Genomic DNA, 26515 nt, shown 5'->3' with positions numbered 1-26515 from the left:
CTGGGTGGTCACGGTTCCCCCCAGATCCTGGCCACACTAGACTGGTTGTGGAGCTCCCCCCGGGCAGTGTTGAGGGAAGTGTCATTTGAAGAGCTAGTCCCCTCGGTCACCCTGGTATCGGATGCCTCGGATTTAGGGTGGGGGGTCTATATCAGCGCCAACCTTGGCACGCAAGGGGTCTGGTCAAGGTAGGAGAGGCGCATGCACATCAACATGAGAGTGTTATGGGCTATTCGAGAAGCATGTGGAGTGTTCATCCATTTTATTGCGGGCAAGGTGGTGCAGGTACTGACAGATAATATAGTGGCTATATATTACATCAACAAGCAGGGGGGAGCCCGTTCCTCAGCCCTCTGCAAGGAAGCTATTTGTCTGTGGGATCTGGCAGTGAGGCGAAATTTTCACATAATAGCCTCTCGCCTCCTAGGAGTGAGGAATGATGAGGTGGACCACCTTAGCGGGTCATTTTTACCCTGCCATGATTGGACATTACATCCAGGTGTAGTCTCTGATTTTTCCAATGGTGGGGCTCTCTCCAGGTGGACCTGTTCACATCAGTGTGGAACAAGAAATGCCCACACTTCTGCTCCCTCCGCGGTCTGGAGGCCAGGTTGCCCTCCAACACCTTCCTTTTGCAGTGGTTGGGGAGTTTCATGTATATATTTCCGCCCATTCCTCTCCTTCACAAAGTACTGCTGAAAATCAAGAGGAACAAGGTGGACATTACTTTAGTTGCACTGGCCTGGCTGCGCCAGCACTGGTTCAGCATGCTGCTGTACCTATTGATCACTCCTCCACTGGAGCTTCCGAAATGGCATGATCTCCTGTCCCAGCCAAGTGTTTCTCATATTCCCATTGAAACTGTGATGTCAGTGGGAAAATCATAGTAGTTCTATAGCTATTACATCTGGACTCCTCAAACTGTACACAATGCATGAAGCGTTCCTAGTCCCTTCATAGTGTATTGTATTCAAAGGAGCCACACACCTGAAACAATATTTTTGAAGGCTTTTTTATACATTGTACATTTCTTATATATTTGGATTGACCTCTTACCTACAAGTGCCCTGATTATTTTTTTAATATGCCACTCAATTGTTACATTAAAATACAGTATGAAATGAAATTCACAAGTAAGGTAAGGGAAATTGAGTGCACTTGCAAAGGTACTTTTCATCCATTGATATAAAAGTGGTTTAGAAAGATGGTTATTCCCATTTTACAAGTAGGTAAATTGAGACAGACTTGGTTTGCCTAAGGTTGCATTGCAAGTCAGTGGCAGAGCTGCGAACAGAGTTGAGGCCTGATGACTCTGAGTTTATCCAATCCGTATGATTAGACCATGGTTTCTCCCTAAAGTGTATAGTGCATGTAGGATATATTGGTGTACACTAATGCTGATTTTACAGTATGGGTTTATGTGTGTTGCCGTTTTCATGAGGGGAAGTCTGTACCGCTTTCTTATCATTAGCCTTTTTAATGGTATTGGTAAATAATTTTATAATGTGGAAATGAACATGAATCATGTCATCCTTCATTCCGTTGTATAACCTGCAAGGAAAAAAATATTTTAAAATAGTTATATATATCTTAGCTTAGTAGTTAATGTTTATAATTAGCATAGAGTACTTCTTTTCTCCAGGTTAGGGAACCCTTCCCCAGCTCTAGCACTTTGCCCACAGTCCTGGGATTCAATAATTGCGTCTCCTGCCATCGCACCTTCTCCATCAGTGACAAACATCAATGTTGCCTGTATTGTCTGGGTGTGACACACATCTCTGCAAAGTGCAGTATTTGTCATTCTTTCCCACCCAGAAATCAAGAAGCCCAGGAGCTTTGCCTATGAAGGTACCTGATGGAGAAGGCTATCAGGCCCCTCTCCAGTCCAGACCAGGGAGACCCTGGTGTACATTGGCCTTAACTCCAAGCAGGGGCCTTAGAGTGGAGTCTTCAACATCTAAGCCTAAGGACTCCCTTCTTCTAGGGCTCCCCATGAAAGTAGAGGATACTTTCATGAGCACAAGGACAGATCCCCTTTGAGGACTCTCCATAAGAAATGTGCTTCCTTCTTGAGCCTGTCTGGGTCGGTTGAGAAATCACACATGGATCCCAAGGAATAGGCTCTGCTGAAGACCCCCAGATTTGAGGGCAAAGCAAGTAAAAAGAAAGATCCATCAGTTCCGTTGGTCTCCTCGGTTACTGAAGCATAATGACAGATGTTCGTCATTTCCATCTACGGGAACTGGTCTGGTCCCATTGTAAGGTACCACCTTGTTCATCTAAAGACCAGCCAGCTGCTGCAGATGCTCCAGGTCCTTCAAACTTGACTGCTGGAACCCCTTGAACACCAGGGCATAGAGACACACGTAATGCCAGGGGATATATTCCTCCCTCATCTACAGTTTCCACTTGTTTCTTGTCCTACTCTCCTTGAGATGTCCTCACTTAGAAGGAGGAATCTATAGAAATGTCCTAGGAGCATCCTATCTGGCAGGATGCTCTAGTACCAGTGGCACTGCCACTACTGATGAAACAGTTCTCAGACTTGGATGAGTCAAAGGAGATAGCCACACAGGTATCTCCATGGCAACACTTGAGCCCTGACAGACAGTCAAGGGATTATACTTGCCATTTCTCCAGATATGACACCTCCCCCTCCCCGGGACTGCTGATACAGATTCCTTTGGGGTCCCCTGCAATTGATCAACCCCTCTTTCTGGCCTTATTGGGATCCGCAGATTCTTATGGCAGGTGTCCAGGCCCTCAAAAGTCTTATCACTCCTCTCCCTCTCACCAACCGGTTCTGTCGGTGTACAAGGAGAAGGAGCTGGAACCCGAGGCACAGGTACCGATGGTTCTGACAGGTTCCTCTTCGTCATCACTGGACAACACTGTCACTCCTCCTTCACTTGATGACCACCGGCAATACCATGCGCTGTTACAAAGAATTGCCAGTGACCTACAGATCCAATTAGAGGAGATCAAGATCCCACAACACTGGCCCCTGGGCATCTTGCAACTGCAGGGACCGAGTAAGGTGGTTTTTCTGATCAATGAGGCCATATTAGTACCAGCTAGAATAGTATGGTATACTGCAGCATCCTGTGCTTCTGCACCAAAAAGAGTCTAGAGATATTTTTGTTCCTGACAAAAGAGCTGAGTTTTTTTATTTTCCCATTTGGCCCCAACTCACTGATAGTAGAGGTGGCTTCAGAAAGAGCTTGGTCGCAGTATCAAAGGGCTACCCCATCACGTAAAGGCTCTAAGAGACTGGACCTCCTGGGGAGGAAGGTCTTCTCCTTGTCAGGCCTGCAATTTCATGTAGCTAAGTACCAAGCTTTGTTGGCAAAATATGACTTTAATAACTATTCCAGACTTGTGGACTTCAAAAGATAAGCTTCTCACAGAGGACAGGATCCAATTTCAGCCTCTCTTAGATGAAGGAAGCTCAAGGCAGAAGTAGCCCTCCAGCCTGGAGTGGATGATGCTGATACAGCTTCTGGAAATTTTGCCACTGCTTTAGTCATAGGGAGGGACTTTTGATTACAATTACCAGGGCTTCCAAGGGAGGTCAAAAACATCATACAGTACCTTCCCTTTGATAAGTCCAACCTCTTTAATGAGAAAATGAATGAGTCCCTGCTAAGGGACTCAAGATCAACTCTGCATTCCTGGGGATTTATACTGCAGCCCCCAGGAGAGAAGACCAGAGACAGCTCTATAGATCAAGGCTACCTCTCATGCACCTTATTACCAGCGTCCAGCTGAGCCTTTGGCGAACTCTAGAGGGTTCAGAGGCCTCACTTCTGATAGATAAATGCTAAAGTGGTAGTCGTTTCACATCTTGCATCTGTCAAAGTTTAAAAAAGAAAATGAGCATCCAGAGGGGAATCAGTTTAGTGTGCTGTTCTCCCCCTTCCTGTTTAAGGCCCTGATCTTGTAACTAGCTCCCAAGGATATATAGAGCCTTTTGTAGATGTTTGGTTTCTTTCTCCATTGTCAGGTATGCCCGTGTCTCTGTTTCCACTGTTTGGTCTGCAGTGTCCTGCTGTTGCATAGTTTGTTCCTTGTTTTCCAGATTTGAAATCCTTCTGTCATTGTATGGTAGTTTAGCCATCTGGCCAAATATAAAATCCTCTCCTTCAGGGGTAATGAAAGGGCCACACAAAAAGAAAACAGTTGTTTCTTCTCCTCAGGCCAAATATTCTTTTATCCAGAGTCCACCCTGGTCATTTTTCATAAAATGAGTGAAGGCAAGGCTCCATCCATCCCACTCTCTCTGAAATCTCTGGCCAGAAACCCCTAAATAACAGTGGATGCACATGATAGGCATCAAGCCCATATGGATTTGCTTTTCCCAAGTGATTTCCTTTTCAAGTACGTCTACACACTACTGCTGGGAGTAAGCCTCCCAGCCCAGGTAGACGGACTTCTGCTAGCAGGGCTTGAGCTAGCGTGCTAAGTAGGCAAGACTACTTCACCCCCTTCTATTTTTAATGCACTAACTCGAGTTCCACCAGCAAGTCTGTCTACATGGATTGTCTGGCTTGCTCCCAGCTGCAGTGTAGACATACTCTTACTGTTTCCCATGCAGGTCTAAATCTCACTACAGGGCTTCCAAGCAGCCTTTTCCTCCACTAAATAATGTACCCCTCTCAGAGGTTACTTCCTTTCCTGTGTTTTCAGGCTCCCTTCCATGGCCATTCTCTAGTGCCCTCACATGCATCATCTTAGCTCTTTTCAACTGGAAGAAGCACTCCAGGTCTTGCCTCCTCCCAGAAAACTCCTTTCTCAGTAGAGAGACCCACAACTGATCTTTTCACTCCCTGATTTATCTTGCTGGGTAAAAAGCAGCTCCTCTTATATCCCTGCCTCTTTCTTGCTATTAAATATATAACTCCCATTGGTCCCTCCAAATTGCACTTATTTGGGGCTGTGCAGGGCTAGGAAATCTCTCAAAGTTATTTTTCTTTTCTGATTTGGCCTTTTCCCAAATTTTCAATTTCAGTGTCTTCTCTGTTTTTAACTTTTATCCTGGTCCTAAACTCCCTTTTTATTCTCCCACTGCTTCATTTCTCTCTCTCTCCAGTTGTTTCTTTTGTGTGGCACTCACGTTGCAGGTACGTCTCATCCTCCAAAAGTGGAGCGTGTTCAGGAGCCAGTCAGTTTGAATGTCATCCTCCCAATGCAGATGAATTGAGAGATTTGAGATCTGAACATACTCTAGCATGTGTTGCATGGTTAGGGTAGGTTTTTTTATACATGCCTTGGGGACTAAAGATTGTCAGAGATCTTATTTTACAGATGAGAGAAAACTCAGTGATTCCTAATGATGTATTCTTCATTGTACTCTAAATTAAAAACATTAATATACAATACTTAAAATGCTTAGATTTCTTAATTTTCTAAAATGTATCTAGAATACTTTGTTATTCATCTGATGCACATTAAACAGAATACTTAAATTCATATAGAAAAGCTGTACTTCATTTTGTGTATTAATGGCTAGATAACTTAAAATATATCAACATTATTTCAATTTTTAAATAATGTGGTGATTGGTATTAGAAAGCATTTGTAGATGTAATAAAGAAATATACTGAGCAATGTATAAACAATGTATGTGTGTGTAGGGATTTTCGATAATAGTATACAAATGTATCTATAGGTATATTCGTAAAGTATTCTTGTGTAATGGGGAGCATAGTAAAATGGAATACCTAAGATTATATTCCATATAATCTAGAAATAAACAGGCCCACTTTTTTTTTAAATGCTCTTTGATTTTTAGCTCATTTTATTATTAATTCAGGTAATACTTGACAGCAGCAACAAAAGTTAAGCTGATTTACTAACTCTAGCAGTACCTTGCAGCTCTGAGCTGAGAAATACCTGCTTTCTTGCCAACAATTTTATATTTATTTAAATTAATAACTCCCCCCCCCCCTTTTTATGGTGTTATTTAAAGAAGAAAGCTTGAGTTAACTTATGGCTTTATATATATATATATATTCCCCCTCTTTTTGATCTCTTCTGAACCCTTCCCCAATTGTGTGGATTTATACATATGTGTTAAATGGATACACCTGTTTTCTGTATGTTGTGGGCAATATGCTCTTAAATGCATACATTTTTATATGAAAACGTATGACATTTGAGAAATTAGAACTGTTAAAGACCTTTTGGAGCCATCTAGCCCATCTGTGTTAGAGCAGCTTATTTTACAGTGTGATATTAAGCCTTTAAATCCCCTTGTTCTGTTTCATCTTGTTATAGGTAGCTAAAAGTATATTCAGTTAGAGCACCCCATATAATTTCTCTCCCTTTGGTGAGTTAGTCAGTCACACTTACATGATGACGGGTATCATCCTCAAGATCCCAATTTGCATTAAATTGTTAAAACTGAATTTTATTTTTGCAAGTATGTTCCCATTTTAGAGATGTGTATAGATTTTAAAATACTAAGAGCTGGACAGATATAACATGACCAAAAAACAATTGCTTTACATCCTATGTTTCCATAGTTGAACAAGTGTGCTACAATATGAAAATAGGTGGTACATATTCACAGTTTAGATTGTTTTGAACTTATAATAAATGCAGTGTGTTTTGTTTTTAAGTAGAAAATTATATTTTAAAAATGCATTAATGAGTGTAATGAAGAAGATGTTTGTTTAGAGTAGTGTAAGCTTTAAAAATATAGAAATTGGGCCTCTAAACTATATGAAAATGTTTCTAAAGAAAAAATGTATTCCTTATGACAAATTATTTATATGTATGTGTATATATATATATTTTAAAAGGATAATCTTCAAGCATCAGAAACTCTTAAAATTGAAAATGAAGAACTAAAGAAAAAGTATGATGAGACTACTTCGAAAGTTCTCCAACTAGAAGAAGATATCATGACTGTTACTCAGAAAGCTATTGCAAAAGAAACTGAGTTAGACAGGTATTTGGCCAACTTATTGCCTGACTTGTTTTATTTTAGAGTTACTTTTGGTGTTTATGTATTCATATAAATTGAGATGAAATGTAATATTTGAATGAATTACTACATTAATATCTATCAATCAATCCATTTCCTAGTCTGAAAGACAAATTGAAGAAAGTTATTTTTGAGAAAGAACAACTTGAATGTCAGTTAAAGACTGAAAAGGATGAGAAAGAACTTTACAAGGTAATGTATTCTTTCCAGCTGTATATTCTTAAGCTAGGTGGCTTACAATAAGACTAATGACGTTTTATAGAGAGAGATGATAAATTGGATAATCTTAGATAAAAATAGATGGGGAAAACATCAGAATTTGGCACAAGATACATCAATGGAGTCCCAATGACTGAACTCTTTTTTGCTGATGTAAACTGCATCTCCACTAGGAGGTTTTGCCAGTGCAGCTATACTTGTAAACCCTTTCTGTTGTAGAGAAGGCCTCAGTAGTAAAACTTTCTAAACCCTTCTAACTAGTCAAAGTGAGCTGCTGGAGCCATCCTCGTTACAGTGAACATGTATTTCTTTTTGTATCATTCTGTTGTACTAGCCCAGACAAATGGATTTGGCCTCTACTTAGAAGGTGGAGACAGGAATCAGTGGTACTTCAGAAATGTCGGTGATCCTGGGTACTGCTGTTGCAGTCCCATTTGTCTAGACTGATATAATAGGATGTTGTTAGAAGGGTAACTCCTCTCTGTAATTTCCCCTAAATAATTTTATACTTGTCCAGACATCTCATCCCGGTGAGGAGAGTGTTAGAATTTTTAGAAATTTATGCTTGCTCTTCTTAGAACACGGCTTAGTTTTCTAATAATATAGTAAAGCTTATGTTGGATGGTATAGCTGGAAAGTAACAGCCATAATGCTTCTAATATAAGGATAATGACATTATCAAATGTCTGATTAATATCTCTATCTGCTGGAAGCTGGAAGTCAGGGCTGATATAGGAGGACTTAGAAAACATTTAAATGAACAGGTAAGAAGTTACTCTTTGATTTTAGACAAACAGTAGTCTTTATAATATGACTGATTCCTGTGATGTAATTGGAAAAGATGTTTGACACTTTTGAGCATCATTACAGATACACTTGAAGAATACAGAAATAGAAAACACCAAGCTAGTAAAAGAGGTCCATACATTAAAGAATTTGGATGCAAACAAAGAAAACATGATATCCTATTACAAAGAGGAGGTTGGCAAGTTACAGCTACATATAGCTGAAAAAGAAAACATGAAGAAGGCTTTTTTGCTTTCCTCCTCAAACAAGGTAAGTGTTACTGATATAATTGGCCCAATTTAAATGTACACTTCACGAGGTGAAATCATTTTTAATTTAAGGTTGTATGTGTTTGACAAAGGAGCAGGAGGAGTTGAAGGTCACCTCCAGGATATATGCCTGAATGTCAGGGAGGATGGTGGAGTTTTCAATAAAGACAGAGAAATGAGAAGGTGGGAGAGGATGTAGGAACAAAATGAGTTCAGTTGTAGCTATGCTAAGTTTGAGTTGATGGAAAGATATCTAGGGAGACTTTGGAGTGAGGCTTAAATGAGGGGAGAGATCGAGGAAGACAGGCATGGAGAGTTAATTTGTAAGTTATCAGAATGGAGAGGGTAGTTGTCATGTCAGTAGATAAGAATACCAGAGGAGACAAGGTTGTAGCCCTTTTGGGACTCCATCTTGTGGGTGGGGTGTGGGAAGAGAGGAAGAAGCTTCACCAAAAGAGATGTTGAAGGAACAATTAGTAAAATACATAAACAAGATTTAACAGTGGCATGAAAAGGTAAGGGAGGACAACATACCAAACGAGGAAAAGATCAGCAAAAAGCTCAAGGAGAATGAGGGTGGAGAGTTGGCTCCAAGACATCTTCAGGAAGAGTTAACTTTGAAAGCTGTGTGGAAAATTTGGGAACCAGAATAGACAGGATTTAGGGTGGTGCATGACAAGGAATTCAAATGAACTGATCCTGTTAGTCTTCTCTTAGAAAAAGTCATCAAAATCTTTGCAAGCTTCTGTTCTTTCATCTAGTAAGGAGGATTATGGGGATGGTATTCAATGGAATTGGAAGAGTAATGCTATTGACAAGGGAAATAGCAAGAGAGGAAAGAGGAGAGCATGTTGTCTGCAGTTTAGACTAGATGTGGTGTGCCTAACTTCCTTCTTTTTTCATGGCTTTGCTGCTGAATATATTGATAAATTGATAAAGCTACTGTGTTTTACCTCAAAGTATGTGTTCCAGGAATGGATAAAACAGTATCTATATTTCATTTGTTAAACTTGCTGAGCACTTACTGCCATTTATTGAGGGATCCCTAACATTTCCTTATTATGTGTTACTAAACTACAGATTTGCAAGGATATTATTGATTAATGTGACCTTGCTCCTTTACCTCTGTGGCACAGTGATTATGCAGTTGCAGAATATCTAGTTCAATGAAGCCCCGGTCGTGGTTGGGGCTTTTAGGCACTAGTTTAAAGCTCATGTACACAATGTAAACTTCCTAAAAACCTACTCAAACTAGGTATATGGGGTTTAAAAATAGTGGTCTTTGTGAGATTATGCTCCTGATTTTATTTTTTTAAAAAAATCTGTTTTTGGATACTTCAAATGGCCAATATTGTGTAATGGTAGCCATTTTGAAGTGTGCCAAAACTGTCTTCAGCAGCTGTCTCTCGACACCTTCTCAAACATCCCCCACCTGTTATTTCCATACCTCCGCAGTCTACTCAGGGGTACTCTTTTCAGCAACTGAAGATTTCACCACTGAAATATTTTTATGCTGGGTGGTTTTTATATATGCATTCCCTTGAATTTTATTTAGTATGCAGCAGAATCTGTTAATTTCCATGTCACATGTAATTTTTTCCCCAAAAAGTAAATATTAGGCTACCAATCTTTGGTGAGTGTAATTATGTCTATACTCAAATATATGAAATAATACAACATATTGGATGGAACACAGCCAAAGGGCACAGCGCTTGTCTACGTTACATCAACCTAGAGCTGTCCTGTGGTATGCAGTACTGCCTGGAATCTTTGCAGCACTGTGTGCTGTGACTTTGGTCCCATCTTGCTCCAGTCATACTCTGGCAAGCTTTCCAGGCCATTCATGAAGATATCCTTACAGCTGTGTCTTCACCACTGCCTGCATCAAGGGAATCCTCCGTTAGTCAGATACGGGGCTTTTAGGGCCCCTCATCACCACTTCCAGCCTTTTCATGGTATACAGGTCTGGAGGAAGAGAGAGCATGTCACTCAGTACTTTTATGTAAAGTCTCCTCTATCATACAAGTGAATTCTGTTTGTGAAACTGTGGATAGCTTTTTTTGCTTATCAGAACTGTTGTAATGTTAATAGAGAACAAAATACATTTTAAAACCTGAGTTGTGTTAAAAATGTAAGCTGGAAATGCAATAAAATAGTGTGCAAAGTAATAAGTAAAAATATTATTTACGGACACTTATTTTGCAACAAAGATTGACCATATAGTATGCTTTTAACTCATTATAATGAGAGATGATTTACACAATTTTGAATCAGGAAAATTAGGAGGAGCATTTGTACAAGTTAATTACTTATTATACTTTATAATGTTTTTGCTAGCGCTATCAGAGAAAATTGGTTTCTATTTGTAATGTTCAGATCTCAAAATAACCATTCCAATAGGAAACTTTATATTTAAACAAGTTAAAAAAATATTTTTTTCAGGAGGATGCAGATATTTTGAAGGAGCAACTTCGGAAAGCTGAAGATCAGATTCAAGCTAGCAAGCAGGAAGCTGTTTTAATGTCAAAAGAGCTGAGTGAGACAGTAAATGTGCGAGATAAGACAATGGCAGATCTTCATAGTGCTCGACTTGAAAACGAGAAGTTGAAGAAGCAGCTTGCTGACTCTATAGCTGAGCTTAAAAAAGTCACTCTTGTGAAAAATGAACAGGTAGAATGTTGTTTTTGTTCTGAGATTTATCATATTCACAAATGTTGTGCGATTGTTTAGTTACAGCAGTTTTAGACCTCTGGTTAATAATAAACTCATTCTCATTAGGACCTTAAATATATTAATGTATTACTACTTATTACAAAAGTTTAGCAAGAATCCACTTCGATCCACAAATTGTGAATATTAATCAGAGATCTAATCCAAAGCCCATTGAAATCAGATGGAAAGATTTGTACTAACTTCAGTGGGTTTGTGGCTATTACGGATAGGAGTATTAAAATAGTGTGCCAGCCTGAAAAGTCACGGAATGTGCACCTACACTTCCAAAATGTAGTAAAAGGCAACATGCTTTATTCTTACATTTTCAAATATCCCAGCATTCTTTAGTTTGAAGGTAGAGTTGAAAAGGTATTTATTACTTTACAATCTATCTTTGAAAAGTATTCTAAGAAAAATAGGCCAGATTATCTTGGTCCATTGCAGGCAGCAGAAAGGAGCCAAAAATTGGCCAAAGCTGGACAGGTGAGAATTACCCCACTGATTTAAAGCTGAGTTATTTGGTTCCTGCGACAATCCTATATCTCCACTCCACTTTTCCCACTGGCATAGTGGGCATGGTGGAGCATAGCTGTGCTCTGCCAATTCTGAGTTGTACATAGTTTCTTCAGAACCATAGTCAGTTGGCATAAATTAGAACAGGCCCTAGAATGCTCTAACATGTTGCAATGGATGTAGATCAGCTCACAGAACCAGAGTCATATTTCTCTGAATGCCCTCTTACTCCATCACCTTCTCCTGCTCAAAGTTGATCTCATTGTAGAGCCTGTGTTCCTGCCACCAAGAAAAATAATTATCTCCCATCTCTCCCCCCAGAATCAAATTTTTGTCTTCATTCCTACTGCCTGAAAAAATTCTATAGTATTGATTTGAATAAAAGAGAATATATTTTCTGATGTTTGTTTGTTTTTTTAAATTTTTTTAAAAGGAAATTTCGAACACAGTAGAGCAGGAACTGCGCAGAGAGGTTGAGGATCTGAAGCTTCGTCTGCAGATGGCTGCTGACCATTATAGAGAAAAGTTCAAGGAATGCCAAAAGCTCCAAAAACAAGTGAATAAACTTGTAGATCAGACAGTAAGTAGCATTGGAGAATCCATTTGCCCTTTGTGACTTTTCAACGTTTGTTTAATTTGTTGCAAAGAACAAAGCATTTAAACAAGAATCAGAACACTGTGAGGATGGGTCAATGAATTTAATACTTTCTGTAGTAGAGCAAACTTATATCTATGATATTTGATTATAAGCTGTCAAAACCAAGCATAGGATCCTAGTATTTGGTATATGTAGAAAGCTTATTGAGTTTGTGTGATGTTATAAATTGGGTTATCTTCAAGGCAGAGCTTTTTTTTGATGAGGCACTCTCTCCCCAACTATGAAAGAGAGGAAACTTGGCACAGCATTTTCATTCCTTTACTCATCTCCCATGCAGAGAGGGTGGGAGAACTTGGGGAAAAAGACTGTGTATAGAGACGGGAAGAAGGGTTTCATGCAGTAGCAGAACTGTGTATCTGCACCTATTGTGTGTACAGGCTTGCTTATTTTATCTATTTATTTGGAGTGTGGAAGCTTCCTGATTCATATCTGCAATTTCCTGTTGACTCGACCTTATCATCCAGAAGGTCAATGGGGAATGAGATGTTATCCCATAATGTCTGTTGACCAGTGTCTGGTCACCTGTCTGTGTCATAGAGTGTGGTATGCAGTGTGTATGGTGTGTATCTGACTCCCAGCTTAAATCTTAGCTTAAAAAACAGGAACCGTAGTATCCACAATCCGTCATTTATTAATCTATATCCTTCCCAATTCCTAACATTTAAGTTGGAACATTAAAATTAAATCTTTAAAGCTTTCCAGATCCTCTGCGGAGGAGATCTCCATAGTTTATCTGTTTTGGAAAATAATTTTTATATTTATTGTTTTTGCAAGAATTTTTTTTAAAATATGGCATATATAATAGAGAAATCCCATCATATTTCAGGGTTGGTGGCAAAAATGCAGTGGAGTTTGTATGAAGTGTATATTTTTTTAGTCTTCTTCTCTACCTTGACTACCAGCAACTTTGATGAGTCCGTTTCCAGTAGAAGATGTTAAGCCAGAAAATTAAATTACTTTGTTTTTGTGGTTTTCTTTAAACAAAAGTGGTGGATGGTATACAGTTATCCACTTCTTCAAAAAGAAGTGAACTAAGTCAAATTATAACACATCTATGTTTTCAGCAGTTGCATAAGCAGTACATAATAATTCTTGATCTAAGTTTTCTTTGAATAAAGTACCAAAATATTTTTTTCATAAAGAAAACTGCAGGGAACCAACAGAAAGTGACAGATGCCTCAAACATAGAGACAGCTACTGCGGTTGTTACAGATAAAAATTTGACCACATCTCCAGGTATCAACGTAAACTTTTTTTGTAAACTTTTTATTTGTTAACCTCAAATAGAATATTTATTTGTGAAGTAATCTTTAAGAGAAGTACTTTGTATATGAACAACTAGCTCTTGGTGTTTGGTTAACCCAATGGAAACAGAGTAGAAATGTGAACACTAATTTGAGAGCTTGTTCCTGCAAATAGTTGCACCTATAAATATTCCCACTGCGTCTGCTCGCATCTGCTCAGGTGAATGAGGTTTACATATGTAAGTGTTAGCAGGATTGAGCCCCGAGTTGGAGATGAATCAAATTCAATTATTTCTTTAGCTAAAAAACAGAATTTCAGTAAAAAGAAATCTCAAAATTTGTACAGTAGCATGACAGTTCTTCAGCCACGGCATAGTTACAGTTTAATATATTTTATTGCAAAATCAACGCTGGTAAAGTGTTCAGTGATCTGCAGAAAAGAACAGAATATGTATCCTAATAATTTATGAACAGTAATGATTTGCTAGAAAACACTTGACTGGGTTGTAATTTTCATGAATTATTAAGCTTCCCACAAAACTAGCCTTCTAAGCATAAAGAGAAGAACATGTACTATGTCATAACACATACTAGAGACAAAGTGAATGATTGCAATTTTGTGTCATTTAGAGCATTAAATATTTTTTCAAAAGGGTAAAATATATGTACCAATAATATTGTACTCTGAGAATTAAATTTATAAATGGTTTCATTTCTCAAAGAGGTGTTCAACCCTCCAAACACTTATGTGCTGTGGAATATTTTCTATTCAGCATGGGTATCCAGTCTTTGCCCAGCTGAGGGCCTCATTGGCAAGAGCCTGATCGCATATTCCACATGCATAAAATGGAGCAAAATGCAGCTGCCCTCATCTTAAATATGGCTGTGGCTGGCAGAGATTGAGTTATGTGCATTAGGGATGTAAAACTTAGTTTAATTAAAAATCAGTTTAAACGTGTTAAAAATAGAATGTTTAAATGGTTAAATGCTGGGGGGTAGCCGTGCTGGGCTCGGCTTCTCACTGCCAAATGAGAGTTGCCTAGCTGTGGCTGCAGAGCCAGTGCTGGGCAGCTGTCACTTGTGGGGAGTGGAGCTGAGCCCAGCTGCGGCTCCCCTTCTCTCCTCTTTGCCCCCTCATCCTCAGCGCACCCCCTCCCCCCCATTCTGGGCTCTGCACCTCCCTGTAAGCAAGAGCTGCCCAGCTGCTCTTGCTTGCGCAGAGCTGAGCCCAGCTGTGGCTACTCCTCTCCCCCCCGTTCCCCCCCCCCTCCCCGAGCTGGGCTCCCTGCCTCCCCACCATTCGCAGGGAGCTGAGCCCAGCTTGTGGCTCCCTTTGCCCCCCTCCTCCCCACTGGGCTCCATGCCTCCCTGTGAGCAAGAGCTGCCCAGCTGCTCTCCTCAGGGGGAACCAAGCCCCCTCCTCCCCCCCCAACCAGTTTAAACGGTAATCAGCTATTTAAAACATTGAAACAGCTGATTACCGTTTAAATGGTTAAGCTTTTACATCCCTAATGTGCATGTTGTCTCCAGGACGCATGTTAGTATGTGATCATTGGCAGCATTTGAACTGTTGTCCACCTGTCACTCATCCCTTTTGCACTGCATTTAATTTAAAAAATCAAGAATCAATATTCTTTTTTTTCCCTCCCGATATTTGCAGTTAGCTCCATTTCACCTGATAAAGTTTCAGAGTTCGTGGTAAAGGAGCAAGCACGTGAAATGAATAAAGAAATTGCTGAGAAAACAGAGAAGTATAAGAAATGCAAGCAAATGTTATCAGTAAGTAAAGGGCTGCTTTGGAAAGTTGAATAGAAAATAGCTACAGGGAATAAATCTCAAAAACATTGAAATACTCTTCAGTTATTGAACTGTTTGTTCCTTTAACGCTCATTCATAGAACACAAAAATGATCATAATAGAAACTAACGTAAGCAGGTATCTTTATAGTAGAATTTTTAAGACCTCATTGGGTTGGGTACTCTTTGCAAAGAAATCTTCAGAGGCAACTATTTAGATAAAGTGCATTCACTTTTTTCCATTAAGCTTATCACCCTATATTGCTTGTTTTTACAAATATATTATGCTAATATGTTCATTTTCCATGGTGTGACACATGGAAGGCAATTTCATTCATTACTTCTTGTGGTGGGGGGATCGCATTCGTGCTGGTTCATCACTGACTTGTATTGGTCATTTGAGTTACATGGGATACTTTAAAAGAAACTTTCCCATTGGCCTTCTGGATGAAAGGTGCTCTGGGTGTTTGCTGGAATGGGCTTTTTTGTTAAAGTGGATGTGAGACACCTTGCAGAGTGGCAGCATGTTTTGAAGAGCAGGAGTAAAACTGTTTGAGAAGCTAGAACAGATAAGGGGAGAGAAGAATAGCAGCTTGTTGAAGGCTCAAGGAGGAAAAGTATATTGGACCTCATTGCTATAATTCCCAGTATTCTTGTCGTCTTCAACGCCTTACCACATAGATAGGGGTCTGCTGGGTTGTAATCCATAGGGAAGCCACCTGGCAGTTGTCTAATTCTGGGAAACACTGAGTTGCATGGTCAGATGATTTTAAAAAACTAAATTCCATAATTTGTAAAATTTTAAGTGATTTGTCATGACTTCCATTATACTCCTTTAGGATGAGAAGATGAAATGCAGTATTTATGCTGATGAACTGGCCAAATTGGAGCTGAAGTGGAAAGAACAAGTAAAAATTAGTGAGAGTGCAAAACTCCAGCTAGTAGCAATGGATGATCAGTATAAAGTAAGTTTACTGGCTCTTGTTTGTTAATGTGATGTTCGATAGGTATCCTGTGCTCTAGCAGTTGAGTTATTTATAATAATTCTAATAACAAAAATAATGTTAATGGAGGAAAGCATAGAAATGGAAAATATAGTTTGCACTTCAGAGTAATAACCTCATTTAATATTTAAATATTTATACACAGGAGAAGATGAAACAGATCTTCTAAATGTATTATGGAAAGAGAGCTCCTGAAACTTTATTTAATACAGTGGATTTAGATAGATATTAAAACTATTACTTTAATCTTGTTTATACTATAAGATGAGAAGTAGTAATCAGTTCTAACAGCCCTGCTGTTCATAATAATATTAGTAGGCATGAAATATGTGTTGAACATTTACATATAGCTTTGCACTGTTGTATTTGGAGTGCAATGATGCATGGACAAGACATCTTATTTGTCCTGTTAAATTTATGGCAGACCCAAGTTGACTCATTTGTTCTTGGGTCATCAATGAATTACCTTCATTTAGGGGATCTCAAGTGAAACCTTAATAGATATCTCCCCAGAACATGAATCCAGCAGACAGGAAGGCAAAACTGGCAGCCTTTGCCCTTTAGAAATTTCATAGCTTATAGGTGGCATTGCAAATTACGTATTAGCAATACTTTATTTTAAACCAATTATTTGGATAAACAGACGGAAAGACGCAGAAATAAAATATTTCCAAAAAGCAAGTTGTCAGGCATGTTTTCAATCTGATATGCTGAATTAGTATAATTGGCTTACAGGCAGAAAAGCACAAACCCATCCTTCTCTGTGCCATTTCTTCTAAATATGGGTTAAATCTAATTGACTGAGCCCTGGCCTACACTTACCTGGCGATTTGGCGGCAGTCAACGGGAGTTACACAAGCTACTCAGAATACACATCGACTGCTGTGCTTCCCTTCTGCGCGGCATGTTCACTGCACTCCGTCGACGCAGTGCTACACCACTTAAGGGGATGTTTTTCCAGCATCAACTTCTGGATCAATTGAGTGGGTCTTTACTGACTGCTCAATCGATCCAGGTAGGTCGATGTGATAGCGGTGACTTTGCCGCCGTCAGTGTAGACAGACCCTGAACTGATTACCTCATAAGAGAAAGCTCTCTTAGAGACATCAACAGTTATTTAGAAACTTTATCTTCTACAAAATGTGGAACAGTGCTAAAGTAAGTCAGAGAATAGTGCATAAATCGCACGGTCAATGATTTCTGATTCCTTGCATTTCACCATCATAAGGGCTATTATTCCCCTATTATAAAATGTATTGAGGGCGTACCTCTTGGTGTTTAATTATTTCTGTGTTAATTGGTGTTGGAAACTTTTCAGAAAGTCAGTTAATTTCTTACTTGGTTTATTTTTTTATTTATAAACTGCATCATCTTTAACATGTTTGGGGATCACTTGCCATATATCATCTAATAAAAACATACAGTTTTTGCTCCTATACAACAAAAATAAAAGATCATTGCCAAACAACAAAGCAAATAATCCCCATATGAAATTCTGTTCTTCCTTAGGAAAATGTATGTAATTAAAAATGGGCCTTGAATCATGTTCTGAAGGTCAGCAGTTCTCACTCTGTTGAACCGACTGGTGGAATGAGTTCCAGAATTGAGAGCTCTTCCCTGAGAACACTTGGTCACTGACAGATATTTAAGTCAGATTGTTGGCTCAAGTGCCTACTTGACAGTAGTGCTCAGATGAGCCCAAATGACAGTAGTGCGTGGGGGGAGACAGCCTTCTAGGTATCCAGGATCCAAGTCATATACGCCATTATAGATCAATGCCAATTTTTTAAATTTCATATTATGGAAGCAAGTAAAAAGCCAATGCAGCTTCTGGAAGAACTGTGTTATTCCCTGTATCTGTTTCCCCAAATAGGCTGACAGCCATGTTGTCCGATGCAGCTTTTGAAGGGTCTTCAGGAGTAATACTATGTAGAGATTATTGCATTAAACCAATCTAAAAGATATGAATTACTATAGTGAAGTCTGCATTAGCAAAAAGACAAGCAAACAAACCAACTCCCTCTGCTCAAAACCCAAACATCTAAACAGATACAGATGAAAAGGGATACTCCTGGCTACTAGCAACACTTGAGATTCCAGGAACATTTGGGGTTCCAAGAGCACCCCTAAAACGTGAATTGGGCTAATGAATGGGAAAATCCTTTTGATAACCGGTATAGGAGGACCACTTCTGGTGTACCCTAAATATAGTTTTTCCACTCACTAACATCACCTTAGTCTTACCTGGATAGAGTCCCAAACATCTTGCTCTCATCTATTTCCAATCTCAGTCAAGCACTGGAAAAACAGATATGGTGCCATATAGGTCATATAAAAGTGTGACAGAGTTTCATGTTGTCCTCATATTTATGGCATAGGAGCCCAAGTACCTTTTTTCTCTCCCTTTTCTCCCCCGTGACCATGTCTACACGTTGAATAGGAAGAGGCATAAAGTAGAATGTTGTGGAACCACACACACATTTAATAATTCTTTTAGAGGAAAAAAATGAGGGGTTTTCAGTTCCCTTGTTGATGCTCATGTGGGATTTTTGAGCAGGTGTGTGGAAAGGCCTGAGAACAATACCATTTAAGTAGTTGGCCCCTCATCCATGTAAATGCAAGCCTATTGGCAAGCCTCATCAGGATCAGTATTGAGGGCAAGACCTTCCACTTCTAAACTCTTCCCTGGGAGAGAGGTACCCCTCATCACTACTATTACTCTTGCTCTTTCCCATTGTTCCCTAGCCCTGTGTCTGAGTAAGGAAAAATCATTGTTCTAAGAGCCTGCTGCTACTAGTCTCCATGACACCAACTAAAAACAAAGTGCTATAAAATGCATACAGTAAACAACCAAACAGAAATAGAGAAAAATATTTTTTGCTAACGTAAATCAGTTGTAGTAAGGATGTTGCATGTAACTGTCGTAGGTAAAATGTTTTCAGACAGAAATTATTTTACATTGCTGAGTGTTTTGTGTATTTACAGCATAATAAATGGGAAAATGATGTACATTCCCTAATCTAAATGATGCAAACTTCTTTTCATATAGGTTCATCTGGCAGAAAAAGAGAGAGAAATAAAAGAGCTGATATCACATTTGGAGGTCTTCACCAGTGAGAAGGTACTGTAAGCGTCAGATGTTATGTTTAGTGAGCTCTGGTGCTTCATAGATTCCAAGGCCAGAAGGGACTGTTCTTATCCTCTAGTCTGACCTACTGTAATAGCACAAACATTGAACTTCCCAAAAATAATTCCTAGGGCATATCTTTTAGAACAAAATTCAGTCTTGATTTAAAAATTTGTCATGAAGTATCAACCAGGACCCTTGGAAAATTATTCCAATGGTTAATTATCATCACTGTTAACATTTTTTGCCTTATTTCCAGTCTGAATGTGTCTAGCTTCAGCTTCTAGTCTTTGGTTCATGTTATACCTTTCTCCACTAGATTGAAGAGACCACTATTAAATATTTGTTTGCCATGTAGATAATTATAGACTGTAATTAAGTCACACCATAATCTTCTCTTTGTTAAACTAAATAGATTGAACTCCTGAAATCTATGGCTGTAAGGCACTTTTTCTAATCCTTTAATCATTCTCATGGCTCTTCTCTAAACCCTCTCCAATTTATCAACCATCCTTCTTGAATTGTGGGCACCGGAACTGGACACAGTATTCCAGTAGTGGTCATACCAGTGCCAAATATAGAGATAAAATAACCTCTCTACTTTTACTCAAGACTCTCCTGGCTATGCATCCCAGGATTGCGTTACCTCTTTTGGCCACAGAGTCACATTGGGAGTTCATTATCCACCACGACCCCTAAATCTTTTTCAGAACTACTAATTTTCAGGATAGAGTCCCCCATTCTGTAAATATGGCTTACGTTCTTTGTTCTAGATGTGTACCTTTAGCTATTTTAAAATGCATATTGTTTGCTTGCGTCCAGTTTACCAGGTGATCCAAATTGCTCTGAATGAGCGACCTATCATTATTTACCACTTCCCTAATTTTTGTGTCATCTGCAAACTTTGTCAATAATAAGTTTTGTTTTATTCTAGGTCATTGATTAAAAATGTTGAATAGCGTAGGGCCAAGAACCGATCCCTGAGGGACCCCTCTGGAAACACACCCACTTGATTCCCTGTTTACAGTTACATTTTGAAACCTATCAGTTAGCCAGCTTTTAATCCATTTAATGATTTAGTGCTATGTTAATTTTATATTCTAGTTTTTTAATCAAAATGTTGTGCACTACCAAGTCAAATGCTTTACCAAAGTCTAAGTATATTGCATCAACACCATCACCTGTATCAACCAAACTTGCGATCTCATAAAAAAGAGATACCAAATTAGGTTGACATAATGTATTTTCCATAAACACATGTTGATTTGCATTAATTACATTACCCTCCTTTAATTCTTTATTGTTTTGAGTCCTATATCAGCTGCTCTGTTACTTTGCCTGGGATTAATGTTAAGCTGACAGGCCTATAATTACCTGGGTCATCCCGTTTTTACTTTTTTTAAAAATTGGCACAACATTATCTTTGTCCCAATCTTCTGGAACTTCCTTGGTGCTCCAAGACTTACTGAACAACAGCATTAATGGTCTAGTGAGTTCCTCAGCTAGCTCTTTTCAAACGCTTGGATACAAGCTATCTAGACCTGATGATTTAAAAATGTCTGATATTAGTAGCATCTCTTTAACGTCCTCCAGAGATGCTACTGGAATGGAAAGAGTATTATCATCATGTGATGAGACTATATCATCTATTTTCCCCTCACATACTGAACAGAAATGTTTATTGAACATTTTTGCCTTTTCTGTCTTATTATCAATAATTCTACCACTTCCATCTAGTAATGGACCAATGCTATTGTCAGGATTCTTTTAGTTCTTTGAATATTTGAAAAACTCCCTATTGTCCTGAACTCTTCTGGCCATAGATTTCCCCTTGTGTTCGATTGCTTCCCTTATCAATTTTCTACAATTCCTAACTTCTGATTTATATTCATTACTATTGGCTTATCCTTTCTTCTATTTGTTATATTTATTTATTTATTAATAGCTGCCTTCACTTCCTCTCTAAAACAGGTTGTTTTTTTCCCCACCAGCACAACCTTCTTCCTCAGTTGTGGGATTGTAGCTTTTTGGAGATGTATAAGGTGTTCTTAAGAGTCCCAATTATCATTCACATTTTTCTGATTAAATTCTTCCTCTGAGCTCATTTGCCTTACAGTTGATTTTAGCTTTGTGAAATTAGCCCTCTTAAAGCACCAAGTGTATATATATTACTAGTCTGGACTTTATTCTGCTTTCAAATTATGAATGTGATCAAGTCATGATATCTTGTACCTAAGCTACCATTAATTTTTAGTACTCTGATCAGTTCCTCTTTATCTGTTAGGACAAAGTCTAATAAAGAATTCTCCCCTGTTGGCTGCAGCACTTTTTGAGTTAGGAAACCGTCATCCATAATGTTTAGAAATTCCAAGGATTTTATAGTACTGGGAGCATGAGACCGCTCGGATACGTCACTCAGATTGACATCTCCCATGACCGCATTTTTTTTGTCTATAGATTATAGTTAGGTACATAAAGAGGTGGTCATCCTGTTCCCCTATTGTGATTTGGTGGTCTGTGGCAGACACCAATTAATGCCCTATCTTGTGCTTTAACTGTTAGGACATCGAACCATAACCATTTAAGATCATTTTCTTCTTTATTATCAGTGACTCACAGGTAATGCCTCTTGACATAAAATGCTACTCCCTCTCCCCTTTTGTCCACTTGATCCTGCCTAAAATCAGTGGCTATAAACTATTTAACATAACATCATGCGAATCATCCCACTAGCTTTCAGTAATAGCAACTAGATCAAATTTATGTTCATAAATGAACAATTCCAGTTCCTCTTTTTTGTTACCCAGGCTCTTAGCATTGGTGTATAGGCAATTCAAGAATTTCTTCTCTTCATGTCCTTTGGTTTTTTATTTGTTCTCAACATCTCAATTTTATGCTGAGAGCTCATCTCTTCCCTCTTTTTACTGTCCCTGTTTGTTAAACTCCCTCCTGACTACTGTAGCCAGTCTTTGATTAATTTGTTTTAAAGAGATACAGTGGGGATCAGTATATAAAGAAGTCCACTTATAAAACATGAAAAGGTAAATTCTAAAAGTCAGTAAAAATGAATTAACTTATTTTTAAATAATAAAAAATAATTTAATAGTGAGATTTCTATGATTAACTTTTTTATTTATTAAAAAAAAATCCCCCACAAACAAAAAAAAAAAAAATAGTGAAACATTGAAACCTCTGACTTGATTTGGAAATAATACGTTTAGAAATAAGTGTATTGTGCTATAATAGTATTCCGGAAAATTTAAATGCAGCATATGATTACTCTAGTGAAATCTGTAAGGCAGAATCTTTTTATATGTTGGACATTTTTTTAGAATTAACTGCCATCCATATATTTATAACAGAATCCTTTCTCTTTTCCTTAGAAATTGAGATAATTGTGTGTGTCAAAGTTTAGTCTGACATCTCAAAAGAATAGTTCATATTCAGATATAGTTTGATAAATTATTATTTCTGCTGCTCAGTAAGAATTGTTTCTGATATAACCAGACACATGCATACACTACCAAATCCTCATGATTACCGCAATGCTGATTCACACACAAGGAGCCAGTAAGAAAACAGATTGACAGATGTTACAATAGTGACCTTGATAATGATCTCTTCAGAATTGTAGCTTATCTGAAAGGACATTTGTATGCCTTCTAATGCCTTTCCAGATTTTTAAGTAAGTGTTTGAAAATGAACTGCCACTTTCAAAAGCTTGCTTTCTGATCAAAGTCAGTACCTGTGTGATTAAAACTCAAGAAATCCATGCTGAAATATTAGATGATGTTCTAATGCTGGAAGTATTTTTGTTTTCCATGGCCATTATTAATAGGAGTTTTTATTCTTAATCACAATATGATAATTTTTGCAAAGCATTGTTAATGCGGAGAGAGAGAGGATGTACATGAGAGATATTCAGCAGAGCTGTTTTATTTCATAATCGGTGATTTCATGTAATTTCAGCATAGATTAAACTAGTTGGAAAATGAGAATATTTAACTTATTTTTTCTCAAAAGCAACCAAAAAATTCTGTTGATACTGTTTTTCATATAAAGGAATAGCCAAATACATGGATGGTTTTCTTTTCTATTTATTTTTTTTTAAATACGTCTGCACCATATTTCTCTAATTCATAGAAAAGCTAAGTAAAAGTCAGGATTTTGATACAACTATTTATCTGGAGGGAATCATTTTTAGCTGGAGGGAATCATTTTAAACAACACACAAGGAAAAGTGCAACTGTAAAAATATTGTATGAAGCTTATAAAAGCTTGTAATGTAAATATCTATAAATTTACCAGAACAATTCCAAGAAAGAATCAAAGTACTCTGCTAGAGTGGAATCATGATTTAAAAGGTTAAGCATAGTACAGTAAACAGCTTTTCAATTTATACTCCATTATCAGTGTTTGTTTATAAATGTCACTAAACATAGCATGCTAAAAATGTTCATTTGTAGTCTCTTCAAACCTATAAAATTACTTAGTTTCTGTTTTATTTACATACTTATATAGCCTTTGATTTTTAATCAGTCTTTACCCTAGCAATCCAACTTATGGCTAAAACTATTTTATAGCACCTTTTACAAGCACTTTGATGTACATTCTATTTTAATCTTAGGTGATGCTGGAATTACAGTATTAAATGCCATCATGTTTTTAGCAAAAATGTTTCCATATTGCAGAAAAAAACTATAAGCATATGGGACATTTCCATTTTCAGAAAGTGTCTCAGACTTTTAGAAAGTAGACACTGCACTTTGAACTTCTTTTGATTGCTCTTTGGGGGTTTACAAACAAACAGCCTACAAATTTTAGGACAGAAAAAATTAGGACAGCTTCTGACTTTTCCTCCAGTTATATTATTTTGTTTCCTCTCTCTAGCTTGAAATGGGTGGAATAAAGGCTTATCCATCTTAAAATTCTTCTCTTATTGAAAGCAAGAAATTTTAAGCCAGTGAGATAGAACCTCAAGCTGGTATAGGTCGGGGTAGCTCCATTTAATTCAACAGAGCTACCCAAATGTATCCAACCCAATATCTCTAATAATCTTTTAAAAATAGTTATCTTTTGATGGATGTATAGGGTATTGCATCAAGCCTATACCTGATTTTTGTATGCACTATAAAAAGTGTATTCCTAAATAATAGTATTTTTGAGATAAAACGGGTATTTTATTTTTGAATTGTTCACATACGCATATCATCTCGGTTGCAAGGCGAGAACAGATGGAAGTAGCAGATCATCTGCATGTTTTGTAACCGATTTTTTTGTATTTGCTTTGCGAAAGTAGGTATTTGTTTGAACAATATTGGTGATTTGGCTTATTTATTGAATTTGAATCTATTGATGATGGAACTTCAAAATAAATTTTCTTATAAGTTATATTTATTAATGTAAGAAATCTGGAGTTACTTTGTCAACTATGTCAAGTAATGAAATGTTGATCTGAAAATTGTCAGATAAATAATTGAAGAATTTTTTTTAAATTGAAGCTTTTAAATAAAATAACTATTTAATCAGAATTAAAAACATTTGATCATTTGACTCCATATGTTAATTACATTTTTAAACTTTCTATTAATTAGGAACTTAGCAGGAGTCCAGAAAATCAAGCTGCAAGAATAACTAAGGGACAGATTTCTCAGCAGGATTTACATTTTCTCAATCCATACTCAGAAGAAAGTGGACTGGTTCCTGCAGTTCCAAGTAGACTACCAATACTGCAGTATGGAAACCCTTATGCAACCCAGGAAACAAGAGGTTGGTAAAGTTTTGTTTTCCTCGGCTTTCTTTTGTCTCACAATTTAAAAATAAAAGTGCCATTTTATTTATGTAGAGACAGGATTGGACTATTGATATCCTGGCGTATAATATGTTTGTTGGAAATGCTGGATTCATTAATGCGTCTGTTGACTCTTGTCACTAAGAGGAAAACTTTCAAGAGGGGACAAGAACAATGATGTACTTGCACCAGCTTTTGTTCTGGTTGTGCATTCTGTTTACCAGATTTTGGGTTTTGGTTGAGAGCTCCTAGTTTTATTAAATCTAAACTGAAAACATTTGAAGTTGTGATTTAATTAATAATATTTTGAGATGACAACATGTATACTAATTTTATTGAACAGAACTTTTATACAATAAATAAGAGGCCTGTTCTTTATTTTTATTTCAGATGGTGCGGATGGTGCTTTTTATCCTGAGGAGATACAAAGGCTACCTGCAAGGACTTCCTCTTGGGAACTGGAAGACAACGTAGTCTGCAGTCAGCCTGCTCGCAACCTTAGTCGGCCTGATGGTCTGGAAGACCCTGAGGATAGCAATGTAAGTCAGTTTCCTTGTTCTTATTTTTTCCCTTCATTTGTTAATGTGCATCCATGAACTAACAATTTTTTGGATATAGTGAGCATTTAAAAATCCTGATGCTTTTAAGCATTCTTTAAATTTGGAAATGAAATTTTATTGAAAAATACCTTATGAGCACTAATTAAGGTGAAATATTTGTGCACGAATTGATGAAAATTCAATTAAGAGAAATCTTTTGAATTCTAATGCCAGTTTATTTTGCTTTTGGAGTCATAGCCTCTGATTGCTGTTAACTTATTTTCTTTTTAAATATTAATTAATTTCAAATCATATTGCTGTTTAAGTATATAATCATACTCCTGTTCCTTAACATTACATACACAGCCTTCCTTGAACACAGATTTTTTATTTCTCTCACCAGTATGTGAAAACTTAATTGAAACTGAAGACAAAACAAAAGATGAAGGATTGTGTTATCAGTGTTTCTGAATTAAATGTTTAGCATATAGTTCATTGCAAGGTGTAAATTTATGAAGGCAGATTTGCAAGAGATACAGAACAAAATAAATATTTAAGCAGAATGAAAATATTAAACATTGAGACAATTTCCATTTTGGCCATTTTTAGCTATTAAAAGTTTAAGTGGCAGAGTCACTATCTAAAACAGGGTAAAATAAAAGTGGTGTTGTTTGCTAATATACTTTCCAGGGCTTTATAGTGTGATGCTTTCTCAGTAGAGGTGATGCGTTGAATTTCTGTCAGGGTGGGAGTTGGGTTGGGTGTGGCTGAGGGGGGACATGCCTGGGAGAGGCACCAGCATCCAGTGTGCCTATTGAGCCCCACTAGGAGGTCCCTGGAGTATGAAAGAGAGGGGGGGCTGGCAGTGC

At 37.7% G+C, this 26515-nt stretch overlaps 1 protein-coding gene across 6 annotated transcripts in view; it reads left to right on the top strand.

Moving 5' to 3' along the window:
- Positions 1 to 26515, top strand: part of TAX1BP1 (Tax1 binding protein 1) — a 118251-nt gene that overhangs the window by 49606 nt on the left and 42130 nt on the right. For 3 of the 6 annotated variants that reach the window (XM_067562008.1, XM_067562009.1, XM_067562010.1), the window contains 11 exons: positions 6804 to 6952; positions 7090 to 7180; positions 8078 to 8263; positions 10705 to 10932; positions 11921 to 12067; positions 13288 to 13381; positions 15050 to 15168; positions 16025 to 16150; positions 19239 to 19310; positions 24911 to 25085; positions 25498 to 25646. In XM_067562008.1, the coding sequence (XP_067418109.1) occupies positions 6804 to 6952; positions 7090 to 7180; positions 8078 to 8263; positions 10705 to 10932; positions 11921 to 12067; positions 13288 to 13381; positions 15050 to 15168; positions 16025 to 16150; positions 19239 to 19310; positions 24911 to 25085; positions 25498 to 25646 (1536 nt within the window). Of the gene's footprint in view, positions 1 to 6803; positions 6953 to 7089; positions 7181 to 8077; positions 8264 to 10704; positions 10933 to 11920; positions 12068 to 13287; positions 13382 to 15049; positions 15169 to 16024; positions 16151 to 19238; positions 19311 to 24910; positions 25086 to 25497; positions 25647 to 26049; positions 26393 to 26515 lie in introns of those variants that run through there. The other 3 variants (XM_067562011.1, XM_067562012.1, XM_067562013.1) reach the window with 2 other exon arrangements.

This window comes from Emydura macquarii, unplaced genomic scaffold (assembly GCF_026122565.2).
Source record: "Emydura macquarii macquarii isolate MOO-44397 ecotype Brisbane River unplaced genomic scaffold, CSIRO-AGI_Emac_v2 contig_2422, whole genome shotgun sequence".
NCBI lineage: Eukaryota > Metazoa > Chordata > Testudines > Chelidae > Emydura > Emydura macquarii.
Note: the sequence above shows the minus strand (reverse complement) of the source record. Positions and strands in the feature narration are given on the sequence as shown.